Source organism: Corythoichthys intestinalis, chromosome 13, assembly GCF_030265065.1.
Source record: "Corythoichthys intestinalis isolate RoL2023-P3 chromosome 13, ASM3026506v1, whole genome shotgun sequence".
NCBI classification, from domain to species: domain Eukaryota; kingdom Metazoa; phylum Chordata; class Actinopteri; order Syngnathiformes; family Syngnathidae; genus Corythoichthys; species Corythoichthys intestinalis.
In genome coordinates, this window is record NC_080407.1 from 9,947,338 (window position 1) to 9,974,585 (window position 27,248).

A 27,248-nucleotide genomic window follows, 5' to 3' on the forward strand; every position below is an offset into this window, starting at 1 on the left:
AGGCCTGCAAAGCTAGAACGGTGTGTTACAGGCTTGTTATGGGGCTCACAATAAGCCTGTAACTCTAAATAGGGCTTAAAATGAGCAGCTAATACTATTTTGAATTTATTTTGACTACCTTAGATCTGTTAATATTGTTTTTTATTGGCAAGCTAAGCATGCACCATTGACTTGTGCTAGCTTAGCCACTCCAGAGCCATGAAACTAGCAAATAACTGACAAACTGCTTGGAATTTGTTAAACCAATTAAACCACCGCTAACTCGAAGATTAAGCCTAATGTCAAAAATTCTGAACCTCCAGTTTACAGGGAGTTTTTCCAGTCTGGGGGGTCTTACCTCATAGCTATGTCCTTGTGCTTGTGACTGCTTCATCGGTTTGGTGCTTTTTTTACCCTGCAAAGCAAAAATGAAAACTCAAACGTTGATGATCGTTCACTGCCAGTTTTTCCCAGTTGAAATGGATTGGACGTGCATCGCAGACGGAGTTTTTTCCTCACCTGTGTGATGTCCCTGGCCCAGTTGTCCACCAGTTTATGGAGATCGTCGGTGAACATTCCTTTGAGCTGGTGAGGGGCTGACGAGTTCAGACACTGGGAGCCCCCCTGGCTTTGGCACAGGGGGCCAGAACCGCTCACTGCGTTGGTGCTGTTGGTCCCTGCGACAAAAGGCGAGAGTCAGAAGTCCGGTGGTGCTTCAAGTAAAGATGAGAAGATTAATGAGACCAAGACACATTTAAAAACCAATTTGCGTAAAATTACACATAAATGCAGCACTGACAACAAGCATGGAACTCATATAGCGTAATTTTCAGACTATAAGCCACTACTTTTTCCCCTTATTTTGAATCCTGCTGCAGATGTCATGAAGTGTCATCTGGCAAATTATGTCACGAAACTCCAATTATGTCCAGCTCGGATCTTACACATCCATTTAAAAGTGAGATAATTTGCCGGACGACTCAAAATAACATCTGTCATAAGCATTCATTAATGCTCCTGGCAGTGTTATGTCATAAATATGATGGTTTAATGACAGTCGTGTGGCGCCACTGTCGAATAAAGTGTTACCAAATGCCATAACTGGCAATTAATGAAACAACTGGAACAGTAACTGAAGAAATAATTCGCCCAAAAGATGAATTTTGATCGGTATTTCCATCTGTAGTGCTGCAATGAATGCTAAGAGGCATGTTGGATGACACCAGCAGGTGGAGCAGATATGGCCAAATGAAGCTTCATGAAGCAATGAAGCTTCATGTGAAAATGAACCACCGTGAAGTTTCATGAAGCAATGGTCTAATGACAATCTCACGATGCTGCTGTCAAATAAAGTGTTACCAGTTAACTCATTCACTCCCAGAAACCCCCTTCTCTCCCGGCCGTTTTACTGGATTTTGACTGATTTTGCAAGGCCTACAGAAACTTCTGTTGTATTGCTATATAAACATGGAACCTACCGAAAGAAAGATCAGACTCTCTTCTTTCACCAGGAGAAAAAGTTCATATCTTTTTTAGGGCTGTCAAAATAATCACGTTAACGGGCGGTAATTTTTTTTTTAATTAATCAAGTTAAAATATTTGACGCATTTAACGCACATGCCCTGCTCAAACAGATTAAAATGACCGCACAGTGTCATGTCCACTTGTTACTTGTGCTTTTTGGTGTTTTGTCGCCATCTCCTGGCGCTTGGGTGCAACTGATTTTATGGCTTTCAGCATTGTGTAATCATTGACATCAACAATGGCAAGCTACTAGTTTATTTTTTTATTGAAAACTTTACAAATTTTATTAAAATGAAAACATTAAGAGGGGTTTTAATATAAAATTTCTATAACTTGTACTAAAATTGATCTTTTAAGAACTACAAGTCTTTCTATCCATTGATCGCTTTAACAGAATGTTAATAATGTTAATGACACCTTGCTGATTTATTGTTGTAATAAAAAAAAATACAGAACTTACGTACAGTATGTTGAATTATATATCCGTCTTGTCTTATCTTTCCGTTCCAACAATAATTTACAGAAAAATATGGCATATTTTTTAGATGGTATGAATTGCGATTAATTCGATTATTTTTAAGCTGTGATTAACTCGATTAAAATTTTTAATCGTTTGACAGCCCTAATCCTTTTCCATTCAATAGATATCAGCATTAGAAGATAGTTTGAACAATTTTCCAATTTCTGATGAAAAAACAGGAATTGAGCTTTTTGTGAAAGCATACATTTCAAACATAACTTTGACTTTAACACAGCTATTTTTTTTGCTTTTGTGACATCCCAAACATCTGAATGTTTTCCTTCTACAAAATAACACAAACAACAAGACAAATAGAGCTTTTGATAGCAAAGTAACAATTTATCTACACATAACTAAACTATTGAACTGAGAGGTGATGCTGTTGTGGCCGCGGCTGTATCGGCAGACGGGGTAAAATTTTCCCTCATCACTGTCCGTCTCATCAAGATAGATTTTTTTAAAAATCTTTCTTTTGTATCTTAACTCACGCACTTCTCACTTCGGCACTGTAAATATTTTTCACCCTGGCACTTACATGCTCATTCATTTCTCCAGGGAGAGTTGGGACGGGGCTTTACAGTCCCAGCCCGACTCCCCCCTGTTTTTAATGCACCACACACCAAGGTTGTGGGATGGTTGGGACCTGCTGGGGGGGGGGGGGCCTCACGGCTGCCTCCTCACCACAGGCCCCGCCATCCCTGCACCTTTTTTAAATGCACCACACACATCATACTCCACAGGAGAGCTCTGGCAAAGGGCGGTGGGACGGGCGGCTGGACAGAAACTCCATGCTGCGGTCCCACTGCCCCAAGCCAAGCTCTCCTATTTTAATGCATACATTGCACTACCCTCCCCTCACACCCCCATCACGGTGCTGGGTGATGGCTGCCAGTCGGGAACCTGGCAGCCACAGTAATAGGGTGGTAGGTGGGTCCCACACTTTTTCTATATGGCGTGGCTCCCGGGGTGTGGCCTCCCCTCTGCCTCGGCTGCCGGCCGCGGGAGTGGGTTGGGGGGTCGGGTCTCCGATCTTGCGTCGCCCCATGGCAGTCCCTGGGCGTTCTCCTGCCTCCGCCTTCCCCTCTCTTCTCTGGCTGGGCGTCCGCCCTGCGCTCCGTCGCGGGTCGCTGGCTGGGCGCCGGTGTATCAGCGGGGTGTCGCCTGCACCGGCGGGGGACCCTGCCTTGCCTGGGGCTTGGTGGGCCGCTGGGGGTCCCGTGGCGTGCCGTGCCGGTTGGGGGGCTGTGGCTCGTGGTCCGGGTGGGCGGGCGGGGGTGGGTGTAGGCGTGGGGTTGGTGATGCGTCCCCTCCTGCCATCCCTGAAGGCCGGTTGATGGGCGCGCGGGTGGCCCGGGGGACCACCCTGGGTCCCGGGGGGGGGTGACGGTGGCTCCTTTGCTGGGCGGTTGGAGGAGGGATGGGCTGCGCATGGATCCCCCCGCACCCCCGCCCGCCCTCCCTCCCCGGGCTGGCTGGGTGTGGGCCGTGGCCCTGGGTTGGTGCCCGCGCGGTCTCTCCGCCCGTCTGCGTGGCTGTCGCGCGCCCGGTGGGGCTTGCGTGCTGCTGGATGTGGTAGGGCATGCTCGGGTTGGGGGTTCCGGTGCCGGGATTGGCGATGCGGCGGCGTAGGGTTGGTCGCCAACGGGCTTTCACTCATAAGAGATTCACACGATTACTGGGTTCTAGATCACAGAACTGATTTGTGTACAGTCTACCCCTTTCAATCACTTAGTTTATAGTCTTATAGACACCCCCATTCTCCTCTTTCACTGGCCAATAGGCCCCCACATGGTGTAAACCGGAAATACATCTCGCTGACGATAGCACCAGCATATTAGTAGCTAGTTTAGATGTTCAATGTATTTCTTGTTGTTGTTTGTGTATGTGTTTCTTTTCTTTCTTCTCTTGTATTTCTTTTCTTCTGTCCCCCCATAATCCCTTCCTGTTCGCTGCTTTGTCATAATAAAAAGGTATTTTGAATGATCACAATGGGAGTATGTCAGACTCTCAATGTGAAACATTAAAACTGTTCAGAATCCAGGCACTTAGACTTCCATTCTCTGTGTCAAACAGCTGAACAGGACAGGTTTAAAAAAAAAAAAAAAAAAAAAAAAATCTTTCTTTTGTAGTGACCACTACCTGGTATCAGAATTCACCTCGGGAACTTGTGTGGGGCATGTGCCTTGTGTTTACATCGTTCTCCACATTTTTCACAAGCTTCTTCTTCCAACTTTCGTTTCCTGACTATTTCTCTTCATTCATTTCCTTTCACGGTCCGATATGAGTTCTTATCAAATGCGCTACTGCCCTCCAGTGGCCGGTTTTATTGCTTTAAAATGGATTTTGAGCTTTGTGCTTTGGAGCAAAATTGCATCAGAACCTAGAGATGTTTCTTGTGTTAAAAAAAACGTTAACGACGTATAAATACGTTTTTGGGACACTGAAACAATTAAAAATAGAACGTATTTATACGTTTTTGGGAGCAAATGAGTTAATATCGTTTGATGTAAAATATCTTATAATACAGTGAGGACAGCTGCGGCTTCTAGTCCGAAAATTACGGTACTTCAATTGATCAAAGGCGAGAGCATTGACATTAACTTGCAGATTCATGCATGTGCGTTATATCAATTCAAGTACTTCAGTTTTCAACCCCCCCAAACACATTTATGTCACTGAAATAACAGAATTGAAAATGAGATGTCAAGAAGATGGAAAAAGCGTAAAAAAAGAAGAGATAGTTACTACAGAGCTGGTTGCAGGGGCAGACTTTTTTCACCATCTTCCCTGCATGGCACCCAGAAAGCAAGAATGGGAGGATTGGGAGAGAGTGGACAATTAAAACCCAGCAACAATTCAGGAGAAATCTCCAAGATACATTTACTGGACATTAGACTGTTTTGAGCAAACTGAATGTTTCCGGGTCCTTGTAACAGCTTATCAATAGGCCCAATGTTGGATTGACCAATGTTGGTACCTCGACATACAAATTTAATGCGTTCCAGGACCTGATTTGTATGTCGAGCGGGACTTTGTCATTAGAACACATTCTAATTTGATTAATTCCTTCAACAGCCGACACCAAATCCTTAATAAAGACTACAGGTACAATTACAAATAGCAAGTACACATAACAAAACATATAGATTATAAATTCAAATCGAATAATATAACGAATCGAGTTCGAATATGGCAGTTGCGTTTTGCACGCTGTTCCTGAACGCACCGTGAGACTGACGCTAAAAAAGTTAGCGTAGTAGTTAAAAAGTACAGTATGTAGTGAAAAGATTACAAGTAATGAGTCACATTGTAACTGTGGTGCCTCGACATACAATGGTTTCGAAATCAGACATAAAATTTGACTTGTCATTTGTCTCGACATATCTAAGTTACTTTACTTTAAAATAGGTCATTCATTAAAGGTGCGCCTTATAATGCTGTGCGCCCTATAATGCAGAAAATACTGTACTTTTAATTAGGGTTGTTCCGATCATGTTTTTTTGCTCCCGATCCGATCCCGATCGTTTTAGTTTGAGTATCTGCCGATCCCGATATTTCCCGATCCGATTGCTTTTTTTTGCTCCCGATTCAATTCCAATCATTCCTGATCATTTTTCCCGATCATATATATTTTGGCAATGCATTAAGAAAAAAATGAATAAAACTTGGACGAATATATACATTCAGCATACAGTACATAAGTACTGTATTTGTTTATTATGACAATAAATCCTCAAGATGGCATTTACATTATTAACATTCTCTCTGTGAGAGGGATCCACGGATAGAAAGACTTGTAATTCTTAAAGGATAAATGTGACTTTGTATATTGTGACTAAATATTGCCATCTAGTGTATTTGTTGAGCTTTCAGTAAATGATACTGTAGCCATCTAACTTTTGCCTAAATGCATGATGGGAAGTGCAGCCATGACTGTGCGTAGTGGTACCAATTGACATTTGCGTTGGGAAATAACATAGGGCAGGGGTGTCCAAACTTTTTGCAAAGGGGGCCAGATTTGGTGTGGTAAAAATGTGGGGGGCCGACCTTGGCTGACGTCCTTTACGTAGAACAATATATTTAAGCAAATTTTAGCAAGCCATTCTGTGTGTCACATTTGCTTTATTTATTTATTTTTTTAAAATAATAATTTCAACAACTAGCTTTGTGGCGTTCTCTTTCGACTCTCGGGCTATTGCGAAATACTGCTGCTGTGAAATTAAACTAGATTCAAGTTGCTTCAATTTCTCGCTACATATCTTCCCTGTAATCTTGTCATACATGTCAGCGAATCTTGTTTGGTAATACCGCCTAACATTGAACTCTTTAAAAACAGCGACTGTCTCTTTGCAAATGAGGCAGATAGGGCTGCAGCAATCGATTATTTTAATAGTCGACTAATCGATGAACTAGTTTGTCGAATAATCGAGTAACATGAAAAATTAAAATACCTGAGCCTCAAACGGTATAAAAAAAATTAAACAAGGCTCTATGTACAACAAAAGAACAATTGGCTAACTTTTTTTTTTCATTAGCGCAAACAAAAACTTATGGTGGTCTTAACGTGCAGCAGCTGGATTCAGCCATGGCAAATGAGGCAGACTAGAGGGCAGTGTATCCACTGAAATCAATAAAACTGATTGCAAACACTTTCGAAATAAACCATGACAATGGCACAATAATTAAACGAATACTCGAAGCAGCAAAATTTAATTTGAATCTTATTTTTCTAATCGAATACTTGAGTTAATCTATTAATCGTTGCAGCACTAGAGGCAGACACAGTTGTTAGTTGAAGAAATAGTCCGATTTCCACCTATTCTTGAAGCGTCGGATGTCTCAGTTTAACTTTATTTTTTTTGTTTATTGTCGCATTTTTAGAAAATTGGGAGTAAAGGGTCACACGAGAAAATGTTGCTTGGAGTTCTGCTGCCTTTTGGTGGGTAAATGAGGAGCAGCATTTGGTGTGTAAGCTACTTCATATGCAGTACGGCTGACCAATTTATCAAGTCTGTGTGCGGGCCAGACGTTATTGATTTTATGACAGAGGCTGGGGGCCTGATGAAATTTGACTACGGGCCGCATTTGGCCCCCGGGCCGGACTTTGGACATGTCTGACATAGGGTGTTAAGAAAAGGATCAACTACTACCTTTCTTCCCCACATTGCTTCCCACAATATTTCTTATTGTTGAGAGAGGGATTGTAAGGCTTTAGCCAATTAAAAAAAGGCTTCAAACTAAGACTGCCAAAATTCTCTCTACTCATTTTACGTAGCCTTTTAGCTCTATGTCTACGTAAAACCGTGCCATTATAGATTGAACACGACAATGTGTGAGTGGGTAGTGCAGCGCATGCGTTAACTGCGTTAAATATTTTAATGTTATTGTAGGGATGGGAATCGAAATCCGATTCCAATTCGGAACCGGTTCCGAGTGTTTCGAGGCCTCGACATCACAATGAAAAAGCCTTAACGATCCCTTTAACGATTCCTAAAGGCGTATTGCGTCGTGACGTGTCTTGTTGTCCAGACGCATCAAACTAGCATGGCGCCAAGAACCACTCGCTCCAAAGTTTGACTACACTTCACCAGGAAAGAGTGTGAAACTGAAAGGTTACGACGGGTAAGCACGAGCATTGCAGCCATAAACATAACAATGACAGCACGTAGGTTCAAACGCTCGAAAGTGTGTCTTCACTTCACGAGGAAAAATTACAACAAAGCGACTTGCAGTCATTGCAAGGTGGAGGTAACTGTATCGGGAGGGAGTACGACTGCGCTGTCCTCACAGAGAGGCTAAAGCTCAGTTCTGGCTATACAGCTAGCTAAACTCCCAAATGACGATGCAGAAGACGTTGGTATAATTTTCTGACTTTATTCAACCATCACTTGAAGAGTGAAACTAAGAATAGAAATGAAACAAATCAATTTCGTCCCCAATAACAAACAGGTTTGCATCAACATAAACAGCGATGATTAGCTGCTAATAACAGTATGGTTAGCATTCGTTCGCTAGCATTAGCACATCGTTCAAACCACTACACAACTGGATTTAAGTGTCCGATCGCGAGTGGAAACACAACAACAACACAAAAGATGATACATACAGGCGTTGCCTCTGTAGATATTAACATTAACAAAGAATGTAGGCTCGTAGAAGTGTTTCCCTCTCTCACTTCGCTCGCTCACTCGCTTGGATGCGGCATTTCTTCGGGTGCCCAAACTGCGGCCCGCGGCCCAAATACGGCCCGCCTCCACATTTGGTCCGGCCATTTTGAATTTTTTTTTTTCCCTCAATCGTGTTATTTCCTGGCCTTTTTCCTTGAAGAATTCAGAGAGGGTTATTTGGTTATTATCTATTTAATTAATAGTGTTTTTATTATTTATTATTATTATTATATTATTATTTTTATTTTATTTACTTTCATTCCGTGAAGAATCCAGAAAGGGTTATTTGATTGTGGCTTTCTGAAAACCAATAATTTTTTACATTTATGCACTTCTGCAATCGTCACACTTTTTCTGTTACAAACTGACCCCGGCCCCTCATCAGAGAAGGGAAAAGTTATGTGGCCCTCACAGGAAAAAGTTTGGGGACCCCTGCTTTAACACATATTGCCAAAGGCAGAACAACAACCTATCTGCCAATATATACCAATATTTTTTATTTCTCTTAGATAAATGTTTCAGTAAAATGTTACACATTCTTGTGTATTTGCCACTTATTGCCACAGTTAACATTGAGGCTTTGGGCCTCTTTTGATTTCGTTGCGAGTTTGTAAGGTTGTGAGTTCTGATTAAACAAACTCGATGCCAATCAAAACGTTTGTTCTTTTTCCCCAAATTAGAATCGATAAGAGAATCGATAAAGAATCGAATCGTTAAGCAATATCGATAATGGAATTGGAATCGTAAAAATCCTATCAATTCCCATCCCTAGTTATTACCGCCGTCAATGCGATAAATTTGATAGCCCTACTTTAAGCCAAAACTAAAGACTGGATAAGTGTAAGACATTTTGTCTGTAACGTTAAGTACAATTAGAAAACGATTCAATTAATATAAAAATAAAAATAAAAAAAATTAAAAAAGGCATGTCCGATATTTTTTTGCCGATTCCGATACTTTGAAAATGACGTGATCGGACCCGATCGATCGGGATGACATCTTTACTTTTAATCAGCTAGAGAAACACAACGCTCGATTGAAATGAAATCTAGACAAAACAAGAGTACGACAGGTAAAACGGCAAAGGAATGAAAGCGTTACACACAAAGAGCCAAGCAGGGCGTACTCAGAAAGCGCGTCCTCCTGCCGCCAGGCTTGAAGGCCAAACGCTCGGACCCCCAGCTGAACTTTACGCAGCCTGAGTGAGGAGATGAAGGGGCGGGATGGTGAAGAAGAGAAGATGGGACAGAAAAAAGTGCAACAAAAAGAGACAGGACAGAGAAGACATTACGTTATACAGAGAGAGAAATCCAGGAAAGAGGTGAGCGTCACGTTGACGTGAGTAACCACACGAGAGCATGCTTTACGAGCGCGACGGTGACTTTTTTTCCTCGACCTTACCTGGGGTGGGAGCGCACAAGCTGGGCACCGAGAGCGCCGCCGAGCTGGTGTAGCCTGAACACAGGATGTCGCCGGAGGGCGCCGTTTTGAGCAGTCGCTCGTCGCCGAGGTCGCCCCGCCCCGCGAATCCCCCCGGCGCCAATCGAGCCGACTCGGGGGACGCCGCCGGGACGTACTGTGCTGACAAAGTGCTGCCTGGGAACAGCGGAAGGGAGCGAGGAGGCAGGGCAGGCGGCAAGGAAGAAAGCGCGCAAACACGGACGGCGGCCGTCCACAGAAGACACACACAGACACACAAAACAGACGGGGAAAGCAGTCAGAAATGTTGAAGCTTGGAGCCTGCGGCCACACCCACCCGCGCGCACGTGGAACCAAGCAGACACACGTAAACACATACAGATAATAACAAAAAACATTTTTTAAAAAATGCAAAAATCCCCAGTTAACTTTTTCAGTGCCATTAACAATGATAGACCTCCAATCATGGATTATAATCCCTGACAATAGTCTTGTCGCTTATCCATTTTGTATAAACAATTGCTAATAACTCGAGATGGGAATTAATACGATTTTTACGATTCCGATTCCATTATCGATATTGCTTAACGATTCGATTCTTTATCGATTCTCTTATCGATTCTTATTTGGGGAAAAAGAAGAACAAATGTTTTGATTGGCATCGAGTTTGTTTAATCAGAAGTCACAACCTTACAAACTCACAACGAGGTCAAAAGAGGCCCAAAGCCTCAGTGTTAACTGTGGCAATAAGTGGCAAATGCACAAGAATGTGTAACATTTTACTGAAACATTTTTTAATAGAAATAAAAAATATTGGTATATATTGGCATATAGTCGTTGTTCTGCCTTTGGCAATATGTGTTAAAGCAGGGGTCCCCAAACTTTCCTGTGAGGGCCACAAAACTTTTCCCTTCTCTGATGAGGGGCCGGGGTCAGTTTGTAACAGAAAAAGTCTGACGATTGCAGGAGTGCCTAAATGTAAAAAAACATTGTTTTTCAGAAAGCCATAATCAAATAACCCTTTCTGGATTCTTCACGGAACAAAAGTAAATAAAATAAAAATAATAATATAAGGGAGGGATCCACGGATAGAAAGACTTGTGACTTTGTATATTGTGACTAAATATTGCCATCGAGTGTATTTGTTGAGCTATCAGTAAATGATACTGTGGCCATCCCAAATGCATGATGGGAAGTGGAACCATGACTGTGCGTAGTGCTATCAATTGATGTATCTTCTCTGCGTTGGGAAATAAGATAAGGTGTTAAGACAAAGATCATTTTGCCACCTTGCTTCCCTGCATTGCTTCCCATGATATTTGTAATCATAGGGAGAGGGATTGTAAGGCTTTAGCCAGTTAAAAAAAGGCTCCAAAGGCTGCAAAAATTCACTCTACTCATTTTGCCAATGGGTTTTCCCATTGTGAGTGTATCAAATACTTGTTCTCCCCACTGTATATTTAAAAAAGGCATGGCCGATATTTTTTTGCCGATCCCGATACTTTGAAAATGACGTGATCGGACCCAATCGATCGGCATCCCGATCGATCGGGACATCTCTAGCTCATATAAAAGCTAAGACCCTCCAAAACGATGTTGAATGAACAAAAATATATTTGTTTCACTGAAAAAAAGGTTTATCATTTAATGAAGACGAAAAGGTCAAATTTTGACAAGACAAAAGTTTTGTCGCCTACAGAAAGTAGTGTGAAAATTGAACACAAAATGTACTTCAAATACAAAAATATGTTACATAATATAAGGGAATTAAGTAGAGGCGCTGTGAGATAAAAATTTAATATTTTGTATGACTTGCATGGGCTTCGGCAAGAATTCATACAATTTATTGATGAAGTCATCAGGAACATCAAAGAAAGCAGTCTTGCATGCCTCCCAGAGTTCATCAAAATTCTTGGGTTTCGTCTTCCATGCTTCCTCTTTCATCCTACCCCAGACATGCTCAATGATGTTCATGTCTGGTGACTGGACTCGCCAGTCCTGGAGGATCTTGATCTTTGTCCAATATTTTTTTGCCGATTCCGATACTTTGAAAATGACGTGATCGGACCCGATCTTGCCGATCGATCGGGACATCTTTAGTTGGGGGTGCTGCTGGCTCCGGTGGCCCAAGCCCTTGCTCGTTGGGGCAAGGGCAGCTGGTTGGGGGGCCCCCTACTGGTTGGGGGACTAAGGCGATCGCCTACTTCGCCTGAATAGTAGATCCGCCTATGCATGTATTCATGCATATATCTTTATTATCTCCATATATGTTATTTTTTTCTTTTATTGGAAAAAAAAAATCTGCGATGAGGGCGCGAAGTAGCGAGGGATCACTGTACATCAATATATTGTGTGCTTACTGTGGGAAAGAGGCGTAAAGTTGATTGGTTACTACAAAAAATGCTTGATGCTGCTTAAATTGTGTTATGTAGATAAAATTTAAGGAAAAAAACATTTTTATTGAGAACTGTTGAAATTTTCCCCGTTACCATGGTGATGGGGGAAAATATTATGTGATGCCTTAACATTAGCACATTATGCCTTTGTGATGTATGATTGCCTCTGTGACCTAGATTGTAACAACTTGTTATTGTTTTTCACCTTGGGTTCCATAGTTGGGAGGGAATCTCACAAGATAACTTGTTTTGCACCATAGTAGGGCTGCAGCTATCGAATATTTTAGTAATCGAGTAATCGACTGAAAATTCTATCGATTAATCGAGTAATCGGATAAAACAAATATATTTTGAAACAACTATATTAACAATACATTGCTTTTTGAGGATATGTGCCGTGGGTAGTGGGTGGGTGAGGGCTTTTTGTTTTTTGTTGTTGTTTTTTTAATTTTTTTTTAATTTAGTTTCAATATGAAAAAAAAGAAGAATGCTCAAATGTTGTTACTTCATTTGCTTGTACTATATTGGTTCAATAAACAAAGTTTACAAAAAAAAAAACATTTTCAGGTGAAGAGCAATTATAGATATACATGAGAAAACAAGACATTTTATCATTTTCAGTAAATCAATGTCTTTATTTTTCATGTACAGTGATACCTCTGCTCACGTACATAATTGGTTCCCAGAAAGTGTGTGTGAGGCGAAAAGTTCGTCTTCCGAACATTTATTTCCCATAAGAAACCATTAAAATGAGAATAATCCGTTCCCAGGTCCCCATAAAACATAATTTTCTACTAAATAAGCCTTAAAACTACACAAAAATATACCTTATTTTATGTATAATAAATGTGCTATTGTATTATAATTAAAGAAATAAACTGCACTGTATAATAAAGTCGTTTTATTTACCTTTGTGATGGTAGTTGATGGCTTGATGGAATGGAGTGGGGGGAGGAGGAGGAGGAGGAGGGAGGGAGGGAGGGAGTTTTACCGGCAAAGTGCGCAGTTAGCGTAGACTCCACTGCTGTGCCCCCCACATGCTTTTGGTTGTTAATAAAAGTGCCCACAAAAAGCCATCCGACGCCTCTGGGTGTTTGTATGCACGCCGCCACCTTTCTGGAGAGGAAATCGGGCGAACCGAAGACAACCGACGACAACGAGCCAACGTGACTCACCGAACACCGGTCCACTTCTCACGACGGTGGGAAGCTGAAAGCACCGCCAATTACCAGTCGAGGGCGAGTTGGTAAAACGAGTCACCTTCCATAAGGACTGTAGGTAACTCTTTTTCGGTCCCATAATAGCAAAAGTACACTCAATATGGTCCAAAATGTCTATCAAACACAAACCACGTCCGCACTCAACGAAAGGGAGGGGACGAACTGGGACGCCGTGGGCGTGCGTCAGCTTCTCGTGGCTCTGTTCGACCGCGTGGTTTCGTTCGTCCGCCGAAAACTAGTTCGTCAGCAGAGACTATATGCTCGCGAATTTAATGTTCTTGAGGCGAAAAGTTCGTGAGCTTAAGCGTTCGTGAGCTGAGGTATCACTGTATATTGTTGAAAACAGCCAACAATTGCATCTCAGATGTAACTAGAAAAAAAAAAAAAATGACTAATTCACTGCTTTCACTCAAAAAACCTTTAGATCTTATTTTAAAAAAGTATATACATATATATATATATATTATATATATAAACACACCTAAAAATGCCTTTACGCTTGATAACACACATCACTTAAAAGTTAGGATTTTTTCCCACGTTTTTCAATTGAATTTCTATTTGTGTCAAGCCATTTTTAAGTTCTAGTTAAGTTTTAAGTTAGTCTAAACTGTAAGTCCTGATAGGATTTTGAGTTTTTGCACTGTTCAACATAAATGTATGATACAGGCTGTATTGGAGCACATTAGGGACTAGTGCTACTTGGTGTTTTATCCAGCAATGACTACTGAGCTAAAATTGATAGTTAGCATTATTGAGTTTTTATTTGACACCCTCATCACTCCACAACGCTATGTTATATTAAAGCCTGTATGTAAGACACGTTAGCCACGCATCGAAAGTGGTCTTACTTAATTTAAACCTAGCCCTCCGCAGGGCTAACGTAAGGTGAGCTAGTAGTGACAGTAACGTTAATCTTATATATTAGCGCTTAGCGCTCTTTATTAGCGCTTAGCGCTCTACTGCTTTAAGATGGCGGCTGTTTGCTAACGCTGCCCAGACGCAGCCTAGTCTGTCATTTTGCATCTAGTTCAACATACATGTGATCTCTATGAGACTCATTGGACGCTACCTGCAACTAATGTAGCATGTGCGGGCTAGTATTTAGCAACGTCGGCGTCATTTGTAGCGGTTGTCGGCTGCAGTAAGTTTTTTTTTTTTTTTTTTGCTTCTTCCTCTACGCACGTGACATCAGCGCGTTGTCCCGCATTAAAAGTAGTCCGAGCAAAACGTGATGCTTAGAGCTGTCAAAATAAACGATTACTCGAGGTGAATAAAATTACTCGGATCAGTTTTTAAACTCGAGTTACTCGAGTTGCTCGAGTATTCGTTTCAGCTCTACACCATAGTATTGTTTTTTACGCGCTTGGGTTCCATAGTTAGGAGGGAATCTCACGAGACAACTTGTTTTGCACCCTTAATATTTACCGCGCGGACAAAACATTAACCAATCATTTTTGGACACGAAGCTCATCTCCTTTAGAGGTTGAGCAAAGACATGTTAAGATTACCATGTATGGGAAGAATGGATCGTCTCCTGGGCTTAAAGGCTGGCCACCTGTGGGCCCTCGAGGCGTACTGTTATAAAGCCAGGAGCATTCTCCACCCCCTCAGAGTCCGCCGTAGGATTAACGTACGAAATCGCTCGGCTTTGTACCTTGGATACTCTGACCTGGGGCGTTGGTTCTCTGCTCATTTGTCAATGGTAAGAGATTTTCATTGTTAAGGAAAGTCTTGTTGTGCTTTAACGGTAACGCGGGGATTTAGGATTGACAAACTATATCTAGCGCTAGTGTTTTGCTTGTTTTTTTGCTTGCTTTTGTGGGATTGTAATCAATAAACTTAATTTATTTGCAATTTCTAATCAATAAACATCGTATATTTCGCAAAAGTGTGCCGGTTCCTGACTCACTGCGAACCCGTAAATTTCGGAAAACACATGGCAACCAGTCATGTTTATTTAGGATTCAGCTATGAATAACTTGAAAAATAAAGTTCGTAATTTAAAAAAAACTCATTTAGATTTATGAGCATGTCCTTAAGTCTGTAAGGTTGCCAAATTTGAAGAAAAAAATAATGAAGCATTTGCAAGTTATAGACATTGTTGTAACAGCCCCTTAATAGCATGGAAGCCCACCTGGCTGAAGTGGACTCCTGCTACCATGCGAGGAGCTGGTTCTGGACGATTTGGTGGATTTAGTCTTGGTGGGCCGTCGCCGTCTGCCGGCTAAAGCGATGACCGGAGGAAGTACCGCGGCTGGAGGAACCTACACCAAAGACGAACATATTTTGCTGTTAAAGTTGTCATTTATATACAGTATTTTTTAATGCTCATTTACCTTTCCCAGCCTAGTGAAAAGACCGTCAATTTCTTCCTTCTGCCGTGAGTGCAGAGCCTGAATTTCACTCAAGTGTCTGGTGGAATAAAGAGCATGAGAATAAGAGGAGTTGACTAACCGGACGTTATCTATTACGACTGGAATGCCGCCTTACTTTTCTCGAAGGCGGTTGATCTCCCGCTTGAAATCCTCGTCCTCAAATTCCGAATCATTGTCACTGCTCACGTAGGAGTTGTTCAACGAGTGGCTGCTGTTCAGACTCGGCAGGGAGGCTTTGTCCGGCTCGGACGGCCCGTTCGCGGGTCGCTGACTCGGCCCGGGTTCCGTGCTCAGCTCTGGGGCGGGACTGACAGAAAACCGGCCGACTCTGGCTTCAGAATTTGTGCTGACCTGTCGTAAAACACAAACAGATGAAATATCCATATGTAGTTTAATAAAATGCAAAATGGGCTTGTACCTGGAAGCGTCCGATGGTGGTGGTGGGCTTGGGTGAGGGGCACAGGCTTCTCTGTGGGGGTCCGTCCACAACATCTCCACTCTGTGCTCCTCCCACTCGAAGTGAGGAGCCCTTGTGCAATGTGTTCTCCGGGCTGGAGAGACTAGAAGAGGACGAAGAGCTGGTGGAAGAGGATGAAGATAAAGTGGTGGTGGAGGATTCCGTGCAGACTGGATGCTGCTTCATCTGATCTTCGGTGGCCCGTGACACCTAAACGACGGTGGGATTGTGGAAAAATAAGAGCAAGGGCAAAGTGTGAATGATTTCGTTTGCAATTTCAAACCTGAAATCTCCTTCGCGTGATTCCATCTTGAGGCGCAGCAGCTGAGGAGGGCTCTTCCTCTGTTGCTGAAAGGATAACACATAATATAACAGGATACAAGTCACAGAAGGTGTGTAAAGATTGCTATACAAACCTTGTTGTCCTACTGAAGGAACAGGACCGTGTGAAGCCTGAGGTAAAGATGATGGGCACAGATTAAGAGAATATCAGAATATGTCTGATAAGGCTGCAACAACTAATCGATTAAATGAATGAACAAATTAGTTGCCAACTAATTTGGTAATCAATTATTGCCAGCAACCATGAACAATCCTGTTTGGGTCCTTGTTTGTGAGGGTGTGCCAGTGATTAGAGCAAAAGAAAGAGTTCACTACGACACTCAGGTTGGGTTACTTAATTCACAACCACACGTTTTTCAGCCATTCAAAATGAATGGAAAATTTGGACGTTCATAGCCGTCGATAGCATAACCTGACTTGGGTGCTCGTTGAAATGGAAAATTTGGACGTTCATAGCCGTCGATAGCATAACCTGACTTGGGTGTCAGTTGTATGTCAGTGTGCTGTATTAGTAAGTGTATGGTCAAAAATCACAGCCACACGTTTTTCTGCCATATTATATGAATGGAAAATTTGGACGTTCATAGCCGTCAATGGCATAGCCTGACTTGGGTGCCAGTTAAATGTCAATGTGCTGTAATGGTAAATGTATAGTCAAAAATGACAGCCACACATGTTTTTTTGCCATTCAAAATGAATGGAAAATTTGGAAGTGGATAGCCGTCAATGGCATGGACATGCATGGCCTGCAAAAAAGCTATATACCAAAAAGAAAATGCCAAATTATTAAAAAAATAAAAAAAACATATACCAAAATCCATTTTGTCACATGGCAAAAAAATGCGACATTGCAATATCAATTTCGCCACATGGCAAAAAAAAAGTCCACATGGCAAAACCCCTTTTGCCACATGGCAAAATCCATGTCAACAAAAAAATGCCACATAGCAAATTAAATGCCACATGGCAAAACCAATTTTGCCATATACAAAAAATGCCACATGGCAAAATCCATTTTGCAACATGGCAGAAAGACCACATGCCAATATCAATTTTGCCACATGGCATAAAAAAAAGCCACAGTGCAAAAAAAAAAAAAAAAAAAAAAAAAAAAAATGCCACATGGCAAAATCCATATTGCCACATGGCAACAAAAAAACTGCCTTATAGCAAAAAAAAAAAAAAAAAAAAGCCACATGGCAAAATCAATTTTGCCACATGGCAAAATCCATTTTTTACATGTCAACAAAAAATGCCATGTAGCAAATTACTGTAAATGCCACATGGCAATATCAATTTTGCCATATGGCATCAAAGAACATGCCACAAAGCAAAATCCATTTTGCCAAATGGCAACAAAAAAATGCCACATAGCAAAAAAAAAAAAAAGCCACATGGCAAAATCCATTTTGCCACATGGCAAAAATAAAATGCCACATGACAAAATCAATTTTGCCAGATACCAAATACCATTTTGGGTTCTCGCCGTCTCAAGAATGAATACAGTAATGTTACTAAGTACAGAGCGTCTTTTGTGTTGTTAGGTCCAGTGTGCCTCAGTCTATTAAGCCAATTGTATTGTTTGTATTCTTTGTTGATGAGACGCTACTTCTTAGCACGGAGCGCTAAGCTCATTAGCGATTAAGCTAATCGGTGTCTTAAACCCATCAGGCCCGCATTTTTTCAGCTTGTCAAAAAAAAATCTTCGCTGATTTTTACACAACATATTTCATGCTTTCGTTAGTTATTTTTAATGTCAATGTTAATGTGTTTTTGATAAGAAATGAGCACGTACGTTATCCTTTAGGAAATTGCATTTTGTCTCAGCCATTTTCAAAGAGCCAAAAATAGCAAAGAGGGCATGCTAGACCTCATGATTTGATTTTGATGGGTTTCGTCCAATCATCTCCCAGAAGTGGCAATAGCAACTAAATTTAGTGTATTTATTGGTTTAGAGAGGGGCACGAGTCATGTCTCATTTCTTTTTACAAAGAAACCACACACATAAACTCATTTATATGCAGTGGTGTGAAAAAGTACATGACCCTTTTGGAATTTCTCACATTTCTGCATAGAATCACCACCACCATGTGATCTGATCTTTGTTAAAATCACACAGATTAAAAAACAGTGTCTGCTTCAACTAAAACCATCCAAACATTCATAGGTTTTCATATTTTAATAAGGATAGTATGCAAACAATGACAAAAAGGGGGAAAATAAGTACTAAGTAAACAATCACATTTAATATTTTGCAGACCCCCCTTTAGTAGCAAATACTTCAAACAGATGCTTCCTGTAGCTGCAGATCATTCTGGTACATCGATCAGGACTAATCTTGGCCCATTCTTCTCTACAAAACTGCTGTAGTTCAGTCAGATTCCTGGAATGTCTGGCGTAAATCGCTGTCTTTAGGTCATGCCACAGCATCTCAATGGGTTTAAGTCTGGACTTGCCACTCCAGAACGTGTATTTTGTTCTTCTGAAACCATTCTGAAGTTGATTTACTTCATTGTTTTGGATCGCTGTCTTGTTGCAGCATCCATGCTTTTTTAAGCTTCAACTCTCCGACAGACGGCCTCAGGTTTTCCTGCAAAACATCCTGATAAACTTTTGAATTCATTCTTCCATTAATGATTGCAAGTTGTCCAGGCCCTGAGGCAGCAAAACAGCCCCAAGTCATGATTCTCCCTCCACCATGCTTCACGGTGGGGATGAGGTGTTGATATTGGTGAGCTGTTCAGTTTTTCCTCCACATGACGTAGTGTGTTACTCCCAAACAATTCAACTTTGGTTTCATCAGTCCGCAAAATATTTTGCCAAAACTTCTGGTGGAGTTTCCAAGTGCCTTTTCGCGAACATTAAACAATGCAGTGGCTTTCTCCTTGGAGTTCTCCCATGAACACCATTCTTGGCCATAGTTTTACATATAGTTGATACTGGACTGTGCCAGTGATTTCTGTAAGTCTTTAGCAAACACTCTAGGGTTCTTTTTTTACCTCTCTGAGTATTCTGCGCTGAACTCTTGGCGGCCACTCTTTGGGAGAAAAGCAAAAGTGCCAAACCCTCTCCATTTGTAGACAACTTCTCTGACTGTCGATTGGTGAACATCCAGACTTTTAGAAATGGTTTTGTATCCTTTCCGAGCTTTATACAAATCAACAGGTCTTCAGGCAGCTCTTTTGACCGAGCCATGATGCACATCAGTGCTTCTCATCAAGACAATTCTTACCAGGTGTGTGTTTTATAGTGGGCAGGGCAGCTTTAAAGCACTCAGAAGGTTCACTTACTTATTTTTCCCCTCTTCTGTCATTGTTTGCATGCTATCCTCATTAAAATATGAAAACCTATAAATGTTTGGGTGGTTTTAGTTTAAGCAGTGTTGGGTCTAAAACTCGTTCTTTAACTTAGTTATTTACCCTAGGCAAGCTGACAAAAGGCAGGGCACGAAGTGTGAGTCAGAGAGTTGACGTTTTTCAATCTGCAGGTTGAGAGAGCCAGGAGACCAAGGCAGTCTCATCAAAGTCTCACTCCGAACTCCCCCGCGCTGCTAACTTTTATTGAGGGCTTGTTGCTGGGCAAAATATAGTTACAACACTCTTGTCCAACGTATCAGTTTTGATCGGGCAAATTCCTTATTCTAGTCATTGATTTAACAGTCACACTCTTGATTGAATTAACAGTCACACTCTTGAGCGGGCAAGATATCTTTGTTTTGAACACACATTTGCACTCAAAGTACTGTAGCTTGGTGGAAAAGTACTGAGAAGTTGTGTGATGAATCAACATATGTGTGTGTATCTATTTATCAGCAGAATGTGAGCAATTGCCAGTAATAAAAATGTAAGCACATGATTATGGGCTAAAACTGTATTCTTCATAATAGCTCGGAAGTGCGCGTATAATAGCTGTGGGAGAGCAAACTGGCATAATATATTTGGCACACAAAAACAAGCTTATCTTACAAGCAGACACTGTTTTTACATCTGTGTGATTTTGACAAAGATCAGATCACATTTGATGGTGATTTTATGCAGAAATGTGAGAAATTCCAAAAGATTTAGATACTTTTTCATACGTGCGTACCTGTGCAGGTGAGCTAAGTGGCACATTCTCAGGGCTCAGGGTTCTTCTTAACTGAGCGTCCAAATCCTCCAAAGGCTGCTGGGACTGCAGAAAGAGACATTTGTGGGTGACCATCATCTTTTCCATCGGACTTTTTGCCAATTTTTAATGAGAGGTTTGACTACTGTTTTGAGAGACTATGAGTGGCAATGGGATACGCAACTATAGCATTTAGCACACAAGGAAGCCATAAACAAGTTAGATCATTTTCTCATGTTAAATATGCCATAAATCATGTATACTGCAGTTGAGATGAATTCAATTTGCATCTCGCCCACGGGAGTTGCGTAACAAGCAGAGGATGTCAGTCACTCCCACATTTTTACTGACTTTGAACAAAACACTATTTTTAGGCAGACAGCGGTGCTAGCAGACACAACAAAACAGTCTGGGATATAAAAGTCCATTCGTTGTGTTTTAGTAGTCTGTCAGAGAGTGCGCACTATAACTGTCAAGTGAAAATGACTTAAGGCCGCTTCCTCGCTTCTGTGAGTTTCACTTGGCAACCTCCCTCAGCACATCATAAAACATTTCACGTCAGTAAAAGCAGTGAGACATTATAGAGACGTACGGCACTCTGTGTTGAATAGTAACAAAAAAACAACGACACCTGAGTGAGAGACAGTCCAGGGAGAGACGGCGGGAGTTCTGAAGAAGGAGAACGGGCCTAATTCCGGAGAGGAAAGCGGGACAGGTGAGATGTGGAGAGAGGAAAAACAGTTTCTTTTTTACAGTGAACTTGCATGCAAAGTGAATTGTTAGGAGAGGAAATGGTTATTACTAGGGGTGTGACAAAATATCGAAATAGTGATGCTAACAGTGCTCGTTGGTTTACTTATGTATCACTGACAAAGCGGGATGATTGTTGGCGATATTCGGCACGTTTTCGCAAGGAAAAAAAAAAATCAAGCGGCTTATTATTGGGGTCTAATATCTTTAAGCAAAGTCTCTATTAGTGCTGCAACGATTAGTCGATTTACACGAATAATTAGATTAAAAAAAAGCTTCGACTTAAATTTTGCTGCTTCGAGTATTCCCTTCATTAAAGTGGCGTTGTAATAGTTTTGAAAGTGTTTGGATATATTTTTTATTGATTTAACACGGGTGAATCAAGCTGCTCCCTGTTAAGACCAACATAAGATTTTGTTTGAGCTAATATTTTTTTAATGCATTCGTTTATAGGTTTATTTAGCCGTTTTTGTGTGAATATGTGCTTGAAGGATTTGTTCAGAGTATTGTAAAAGAAAAAAAAAAAGCATTTTATAGCATTCAAGCTAGCGGATTTTGCTATGCAAGTTACCCAACTGTTCTTTTGTTGCACTTCGATCCTCATTTATTCATAACATTTGAGACTAGACTCAGGTATTCAATTTTTTATGTTGCTAATCCGATTATTCGATTATTCAAACTAACTACTTCATAGATTAATCGACTGCTAAAATAATCGAGTGCTGCAATGATTAGTTGATTTACTTAAATAGTTCGATTAGAAAAAAAACCTTTGAATTAAATTTTGCTGCTTTGAGTATTTGCCTACTTAAAGTGGCGTTGGAATAGTTTGTTTTAAAAGTGTTTGCATTTATTTTTATTGATTTAGGTGGATACACTGCCCTCGAGATGTAACACTAAATATGAAATCACTCATTTAACATGACTGAATCCAGCTGCTCCCTGTTGAGATCAACATTAGGTAAGATTTTGCTTGAGCTAATATGTTATTTTAATGCATTCATAATTTAGTTTGTAGGTATATTTAATGTGTTTGAACAATTTGTTAAGAGCATTGTGTAAAAAAACATTTTATAGCATTTAAGCTAGCCAATTGTTCTTTTGTTAAACTTCGATCCTCATTTATTTATTTATAACATTTGAGGCTAAGCTCAGGTATTTTAATTTTTTTATGATCCTAATCCGATTACTCGATTATTCGAACTAACTTGATTAGATTAATCGACTAATAAAATAATCGAGTGCTGCAACGACTAGTCGATTAACTCGAATAATTCGATTAGAAAAAGCTTCAAATTAAATTTTGCTGCTTCGAGTATTTGGTTAAGTAGTGGCGTTGTAATACCGTAATTTCCTGAATATAACGCGCACTTTCACCCCCCCCAAATCAATTTGTAAAATCATTGTGCGCATTATAACGGGTACATGGATGGAGACAGATATATATTACATATACTGTATATATAAACTAGGGCTGTCAAAATTATCGCGTTAACGGGCGGTAATTAATTTTTTAAATTAATCAGGTTAAAATATTTGACGCAATTAACGCACATGCCCCGCTCAGACAGATTTAAATGACAGTACATTGAAATGCCAACATGTTGTGTTTTGTGGAGTTTTGCCACCCTCTGCTGGCGCTTGGGTGCAACTGATTTTATAGGCTTCAGCACCCATGAGCATTGTGTAAGTAATTATTGACATCAACAATGGCGGGCTACTAGTTTATTTTTTGTTTGAAAATTTTACAAATTTTATTAAAACGAAAACAAAAAGAGGAGTTTTAATATAACATTTCTATGACTTGTACTAGCATTTATCTTTTAAGAACTACAAGTCTTTCTATCCATGGATCGCTTTAACAGAATGTTAATAATGTTAATGCCATCTTGTTGATTTTTTGTTATAATAAACAAATACAGTCCTTATGTACCATATGTTGAATATATTTATCCATCGTCTTATCTTTCCATTCCAACAATAATTTACAGAAAAATATGGCATATTTTATAGATGGTTTGAATTGCGATTAATTACGATTAATTAATTTTTAAGCTGTAGTTAACTCGATTAAAAATGTTAATCGTTTGACAGCCCTAATATAAACTGATTTTTTTTTATTGACACGGCCACGTTGTGTTGAAGAAACATATGCGGCGACCCGTTGCCAACCATTACGGTACGTGACGTCACCATTTTGTTTCGGTAATACTTCACTCTAATCGGTCGAATGATTTCGGCTGTGTTAAATTCTGCTTTTTTCACTCTTCATAAAGCACAGAATTTAGTTTCTTGAACTCATTTGAGTCAACGTTTATTGCAGCTCCGCAACTCGGACCATAACAAATGTAACAACACAGACTTCCTGTGAGTGTCCGTCAACTATATCTGTCCCTCGGGAAACTCAAACCCAAATAACAATAGTTCCTATTGTTACTGTCGCGTCGACAGCGATGAGCTCTTTTGAAATTTCCGACTTACGTTCTCACTTTCATTTTACCGTATCAATCCATGGAAGAAACATTGATTCATCATGATGAAACGAGCAAGTTATACAGCAGCCTTTAAAAGAAAAGTCACATCTGTTTTGTTTTCTCCTAGATTCTGGAGAAGTTGTCAAATCATATTATTACCGTAAATACTGTCAGTTTATGGTAATGTTTTGAACTACCAATATGCTATGCTAGTGCTAGTGTTTCACCATTCAGTAAAATGACATTTCTTTATCTGTACACGAGCTGTTTTCTTGTATTTTTCTATTTATTGGTGCTAAAATTAGGGTGCGCGTTATAAACGGGTACAATAATTTTCCCTAGATTTTACAAGTAAATTTGGCGTGCGCATTATACACGGGTGCGCCTTATATTCGGGAAATTACGGTAAACATCTGCAGAAATGCGAGGGGTGTACTCACTTTTGTGATACACTGTACATGATGAGTTTAATCTAAATAGTGTTACCGATAGAACTCTCGACAAAACGTACACAAAGGCACTCACCGGCACCCTGGATAAGGGGGTTTTGGATGGAGTGGTCTGGCCAATGGTGGTGGCAGAATTTACTGTCAAAATAAGAGTCAATATTACATCACTACATTAAAGGAAGTGAAAGAACCGTTGCGTCCATTTCAGTCAATCCATTTGAAGTTCAAATTGAATGGACATCTATAAGTGATAGATTTAAATTTACAGCAGAAAGTCACATGATTGGATGTCTGTCAGTGCCACTGAAAGAGTTGTAAGACCGTACCTGCTGGTGCAGGTGTGGAAATAGGCGTGCTAGGGCCTTGCGCAGGTGTCGGTGAGCCCAGCGCCAGTGTGGTGGGGGGCTGAGGAGGATTGGACGTCTGGTTAGGGGCAATTGAGGCGGTAGAGGTGCCCAGCGGTGAGGAGGTTCCCCCTGCCGAGGTTACGGAGGTGGTGGCTTCAGCTAGCGGCAGGTCCCCCTGGGGGGAGACTGCTCCTCCCCCAAGATCCATGAAGAGAAAACGCAGCTTCTTCTCCAAAGCTTGGATATCATCCAGCTTGCTTGGACACTCCACAGATGTGTCACACCTGGGAGAAAAAAAAAAAAATCACCAAATCTCACCATTTTCTGCATGGTGTGGATGCTTTAAAACTCACCTCGGGTCACATTCACCACAGTGAGCGTGCGTTTGCCCGGCCATGGCGGCGAGCTGCGGTTGCGAGTGCACCAGAGTGGGTTGGACTGAAGCAACATTGGAGGAGGACGGCGGGGCAGAAGAGGTGGTGAAGGAAGTCGACGAAGTGGGAGAGACGGGGGCTTCGCAGACCGGGAGGATGTTGGAGACGTTGGTTACGGGTACTATGGGAGGGGCTGAAGTAGTAACGGATGCTTGGGTCTGGTTCATGGCAGCAGATGAGGAAGTAGGAGAAACATCCAAGACCTCCTGGTTGGAACAAGTTGAAACTTCTACAGGAGCGGACGTGGTCACTTGCGCCTGGACTGAGGACGCCAACGGTAGAGCGGTGTGCACGGCGGCCGGGGCGGTGCTTGGGCCTGGGTCCAATTGGCTCTTGTTCTGTCGCAGCTCCGAGAAAGCTTGTTGAAGGCTGATCGCTCCTGCTGATTTCGACAGGGCCAAACCTTGTGTCGGAACTGGAGGAAAAGATTATCCATTAAATCGATCATTCGGCGGCCGAGGTCGTCAAAGTAAAAATGCTTGCCTGTGTCGACAGAAGGTGCGGGGGAAGGTATAGTAGAGGCGGGAAAGCTGAGTTCCCTCAGCCTGGTCTCGGGTACGGGGCTGACGATGAACCTGCGACCCGCCGAATGGACCACTTGTCCTGTTGCGGTGGGGGACGTGTCTAAATAATCAAAATGCATGTTTATTTTGCTTAAGTCGATATACAACATTCACATATTGATTACCTGGCATGGGTGCTGATATAGTAGGACTCTGTTGATCTGCGTCACCCATCATCTGAAAGTCAATCAAACTAATTAATCGTATACGATTGACTGCATGACGATGATCCCATATTGCACTCACCTGGCCGCTCGCGTTTTTCTCAAGGCCTTTTTCATCCGCGTTCTCAATCACCTCCCGCACCTGCTCGATGAACGACTCCCTCTCGCTCTCCAGGATGAACTCGCTCTGGACCTGGATGGAAAGAAAATGATGTTTAAGTCCTGGCAGGCTTTTGAAAAAAAAAAGTGCCTACTAGGGTTGTTCCGATCATGTTTTTTTGCTCCCGATCCGATCGTTTTAGTTTGAGTATCTGCAGATCCCGATATTTCCCGATCCGATTGCTTTTTTTTTTTTGCTCCCGATTCAATTTCAATCCTTCCCGATAATTTTTCCCGATCATACACATTTTGGCAATGCATTAAGAAAAAAATGAATAAAACTCGGACCAATATATACATTCAACATACAGTACATAAGTACTGTATTTGTTTATTATGACAATAAATCCTCAAGATGGCATTTACATTATTAACATTCTTTCTGTGAGAGGGATCCACGGATAGAAAGACTTGTAATTCTTAAAGGATAAATGTGACTTTGTATATTGTGACTAAATATTGCCATCTAGTGTATTTGTTGAGCTTTCAGTAAATGATACTGTAGCCATTTAACTGTTCTGCCCAAATGCAGAGTAGCAAAGTAACATAGGGTGTTAAGGAAAAGATCAACCACTACCGTTCTTCCTTACATTGCTTCCCACGATATTTCTAATTGTTGAGAGAGGGATTTTAAGGCTTTAGCCAATTAAAAAGAGGCTGCCAAAATTCTCTCCACTCATATTACGCTGCCTGTTAGCTCTATATATAGGCAAAACAGCGCCATTATAGATGAAACGCAACAATGCGTGAGTGGGTCGTGCAGCGCATGCGTTGATTGCATTAAATATTTTAACGTGATTAATTTTTTAAAAATTAATTACCGCCGTTTACGCGATAAATTTGATAGCCCTACTTTAAGCCAAAACTAAAGACTCTGGATGAATGTAAGACATTTTGTCTGTAACGTTAAATACAATTAGAAAACGATTTAATAAAAAAATATATATATATATTGAAAAAAGGCATGTCCGATATTTTTTTTGCCGATTCCGACACTTTGAAAATGACGTGATCGGACATCTTTAGTGCCTACCATGATTTGGGCGATCTCCTCCGGGTTATCTCCATCCAGATCAAACCTGAAGGTGACCATTTTCCTGTTGTGCGTCTCCAGTTGGCACTCTGCTACTCTGTCACCACGGTTGGATATCTTTACATAGACACAAACATATTAACACAATCTGGCACAAAGAGTGACTCTGACATCTGGTGTTTTTCCAATTACATTAAGGACATTGAGTTTGGCCTTGGAGAACTTTTCATGCCGCGACCGGCTCCGAACGGACCGCCTTTGGTGTCGCTTGGTGGAGCGACCTTCGTGGCGGCCGCCCCCTCCTCCCTCATTACCGTCGCTCAGACCCGAAGCCTCGGAGTAGCCACTGAAATGTTTGGAAAAGAGATA

The 27,248-nt window shown here is 41.3% G+C and overlaps 1 protein-coding gene across 13 annotated transcripts in view; it reads right to left on the reverse strand.

Moving 5' to 3' along the window:
- Window positions 1–27,248, reverse strand: part of wnk1b (WNK lysine deficient protein kinase 1b) — a 167,301-nt gene that overhangs the window by 6,283 nt on the left and 133,770 nt on the right. For 7 of the 13 annotated variants that reach the window (XM_057856246.1, XM_057856245.1, XM_057856242.1 and 4 more), the window contains 21 exons: window positions 27,072–27,225; window positions 26,880–26,996; window positions 25,770–25,880; window positions 25,649–25,700; window positions 25,444–25,584; window positions 24,880–25,375; window positions 24,506–24,810; window positions 24,256–24,317; window positions 21,138–21,194; window positions 20,489–20,572; window positions 16,477–16,513; window positions 16,344–16,408; window positions 16,022–16,270; window positions 15,719–15,954; window positions 15,565–15,640; window positions 15,363–15,492; window positions 9,592–9,786; window positions 9,296–9,388; window positions 4,769–4,810; window positions 499–656; window positions 338–394 (listed from right to left, as the gene is read on the reverse strand). In XM_057856246.1, coding sequence (XP_057712229.1) covers window positions 338–394; window positions 499–656; window positions 4,769–4,810; window positions 9,296–9,388; window positions 9,592–9,786; window positions 15,363–15,492; window positions 15,565–15,640; window positions 15,719–15,954; window positions 16,022–16,270; window positions 16,344–16,408; window positions 16,477–16,513; window positions 20,489–20,572; window positions 21,138–21,194; window positions 24,256–24,317; window positions 24,506–24,810; window positions 24,880–25,375; window positions 25,444–25,584; window positions 25,649–25,700; window positions 25,770–25,880; window positions 26,880–26,996; window positions 27,072–27,225 — 2,917 coding nt within the window. Of the gene's footprint in view, window positions 1–337; window positions 395–498; window positions 657–4,768; window positions 4,811–9,295; window positions 9,389–9,591; window positions 9,931–15,362; window positions 15,493–15,564; window positions 15,641–15,718; window positions 15,955–16,021; window positions 16,271–16,343; window positions 16,409–16,476; window positions 16,514–20,488; window positions 20,573–21,137; window positions 21,195–24,255; window positions 24,318–24,505; window positions 24,811–24,879; window positions 25,376–25,443; window positions 25,585–25,648; window positions 25,701–25,769; window positions 25,881–26,879; window positions 26,997–27,071; window positions 27,226–27,248 lie in introns of those variants that run through there. The other 6 variants (XM_057856247.1, XM_057856248.1, XM_057856249.1 and 3 more) reach the window with 6 other exon arrangements.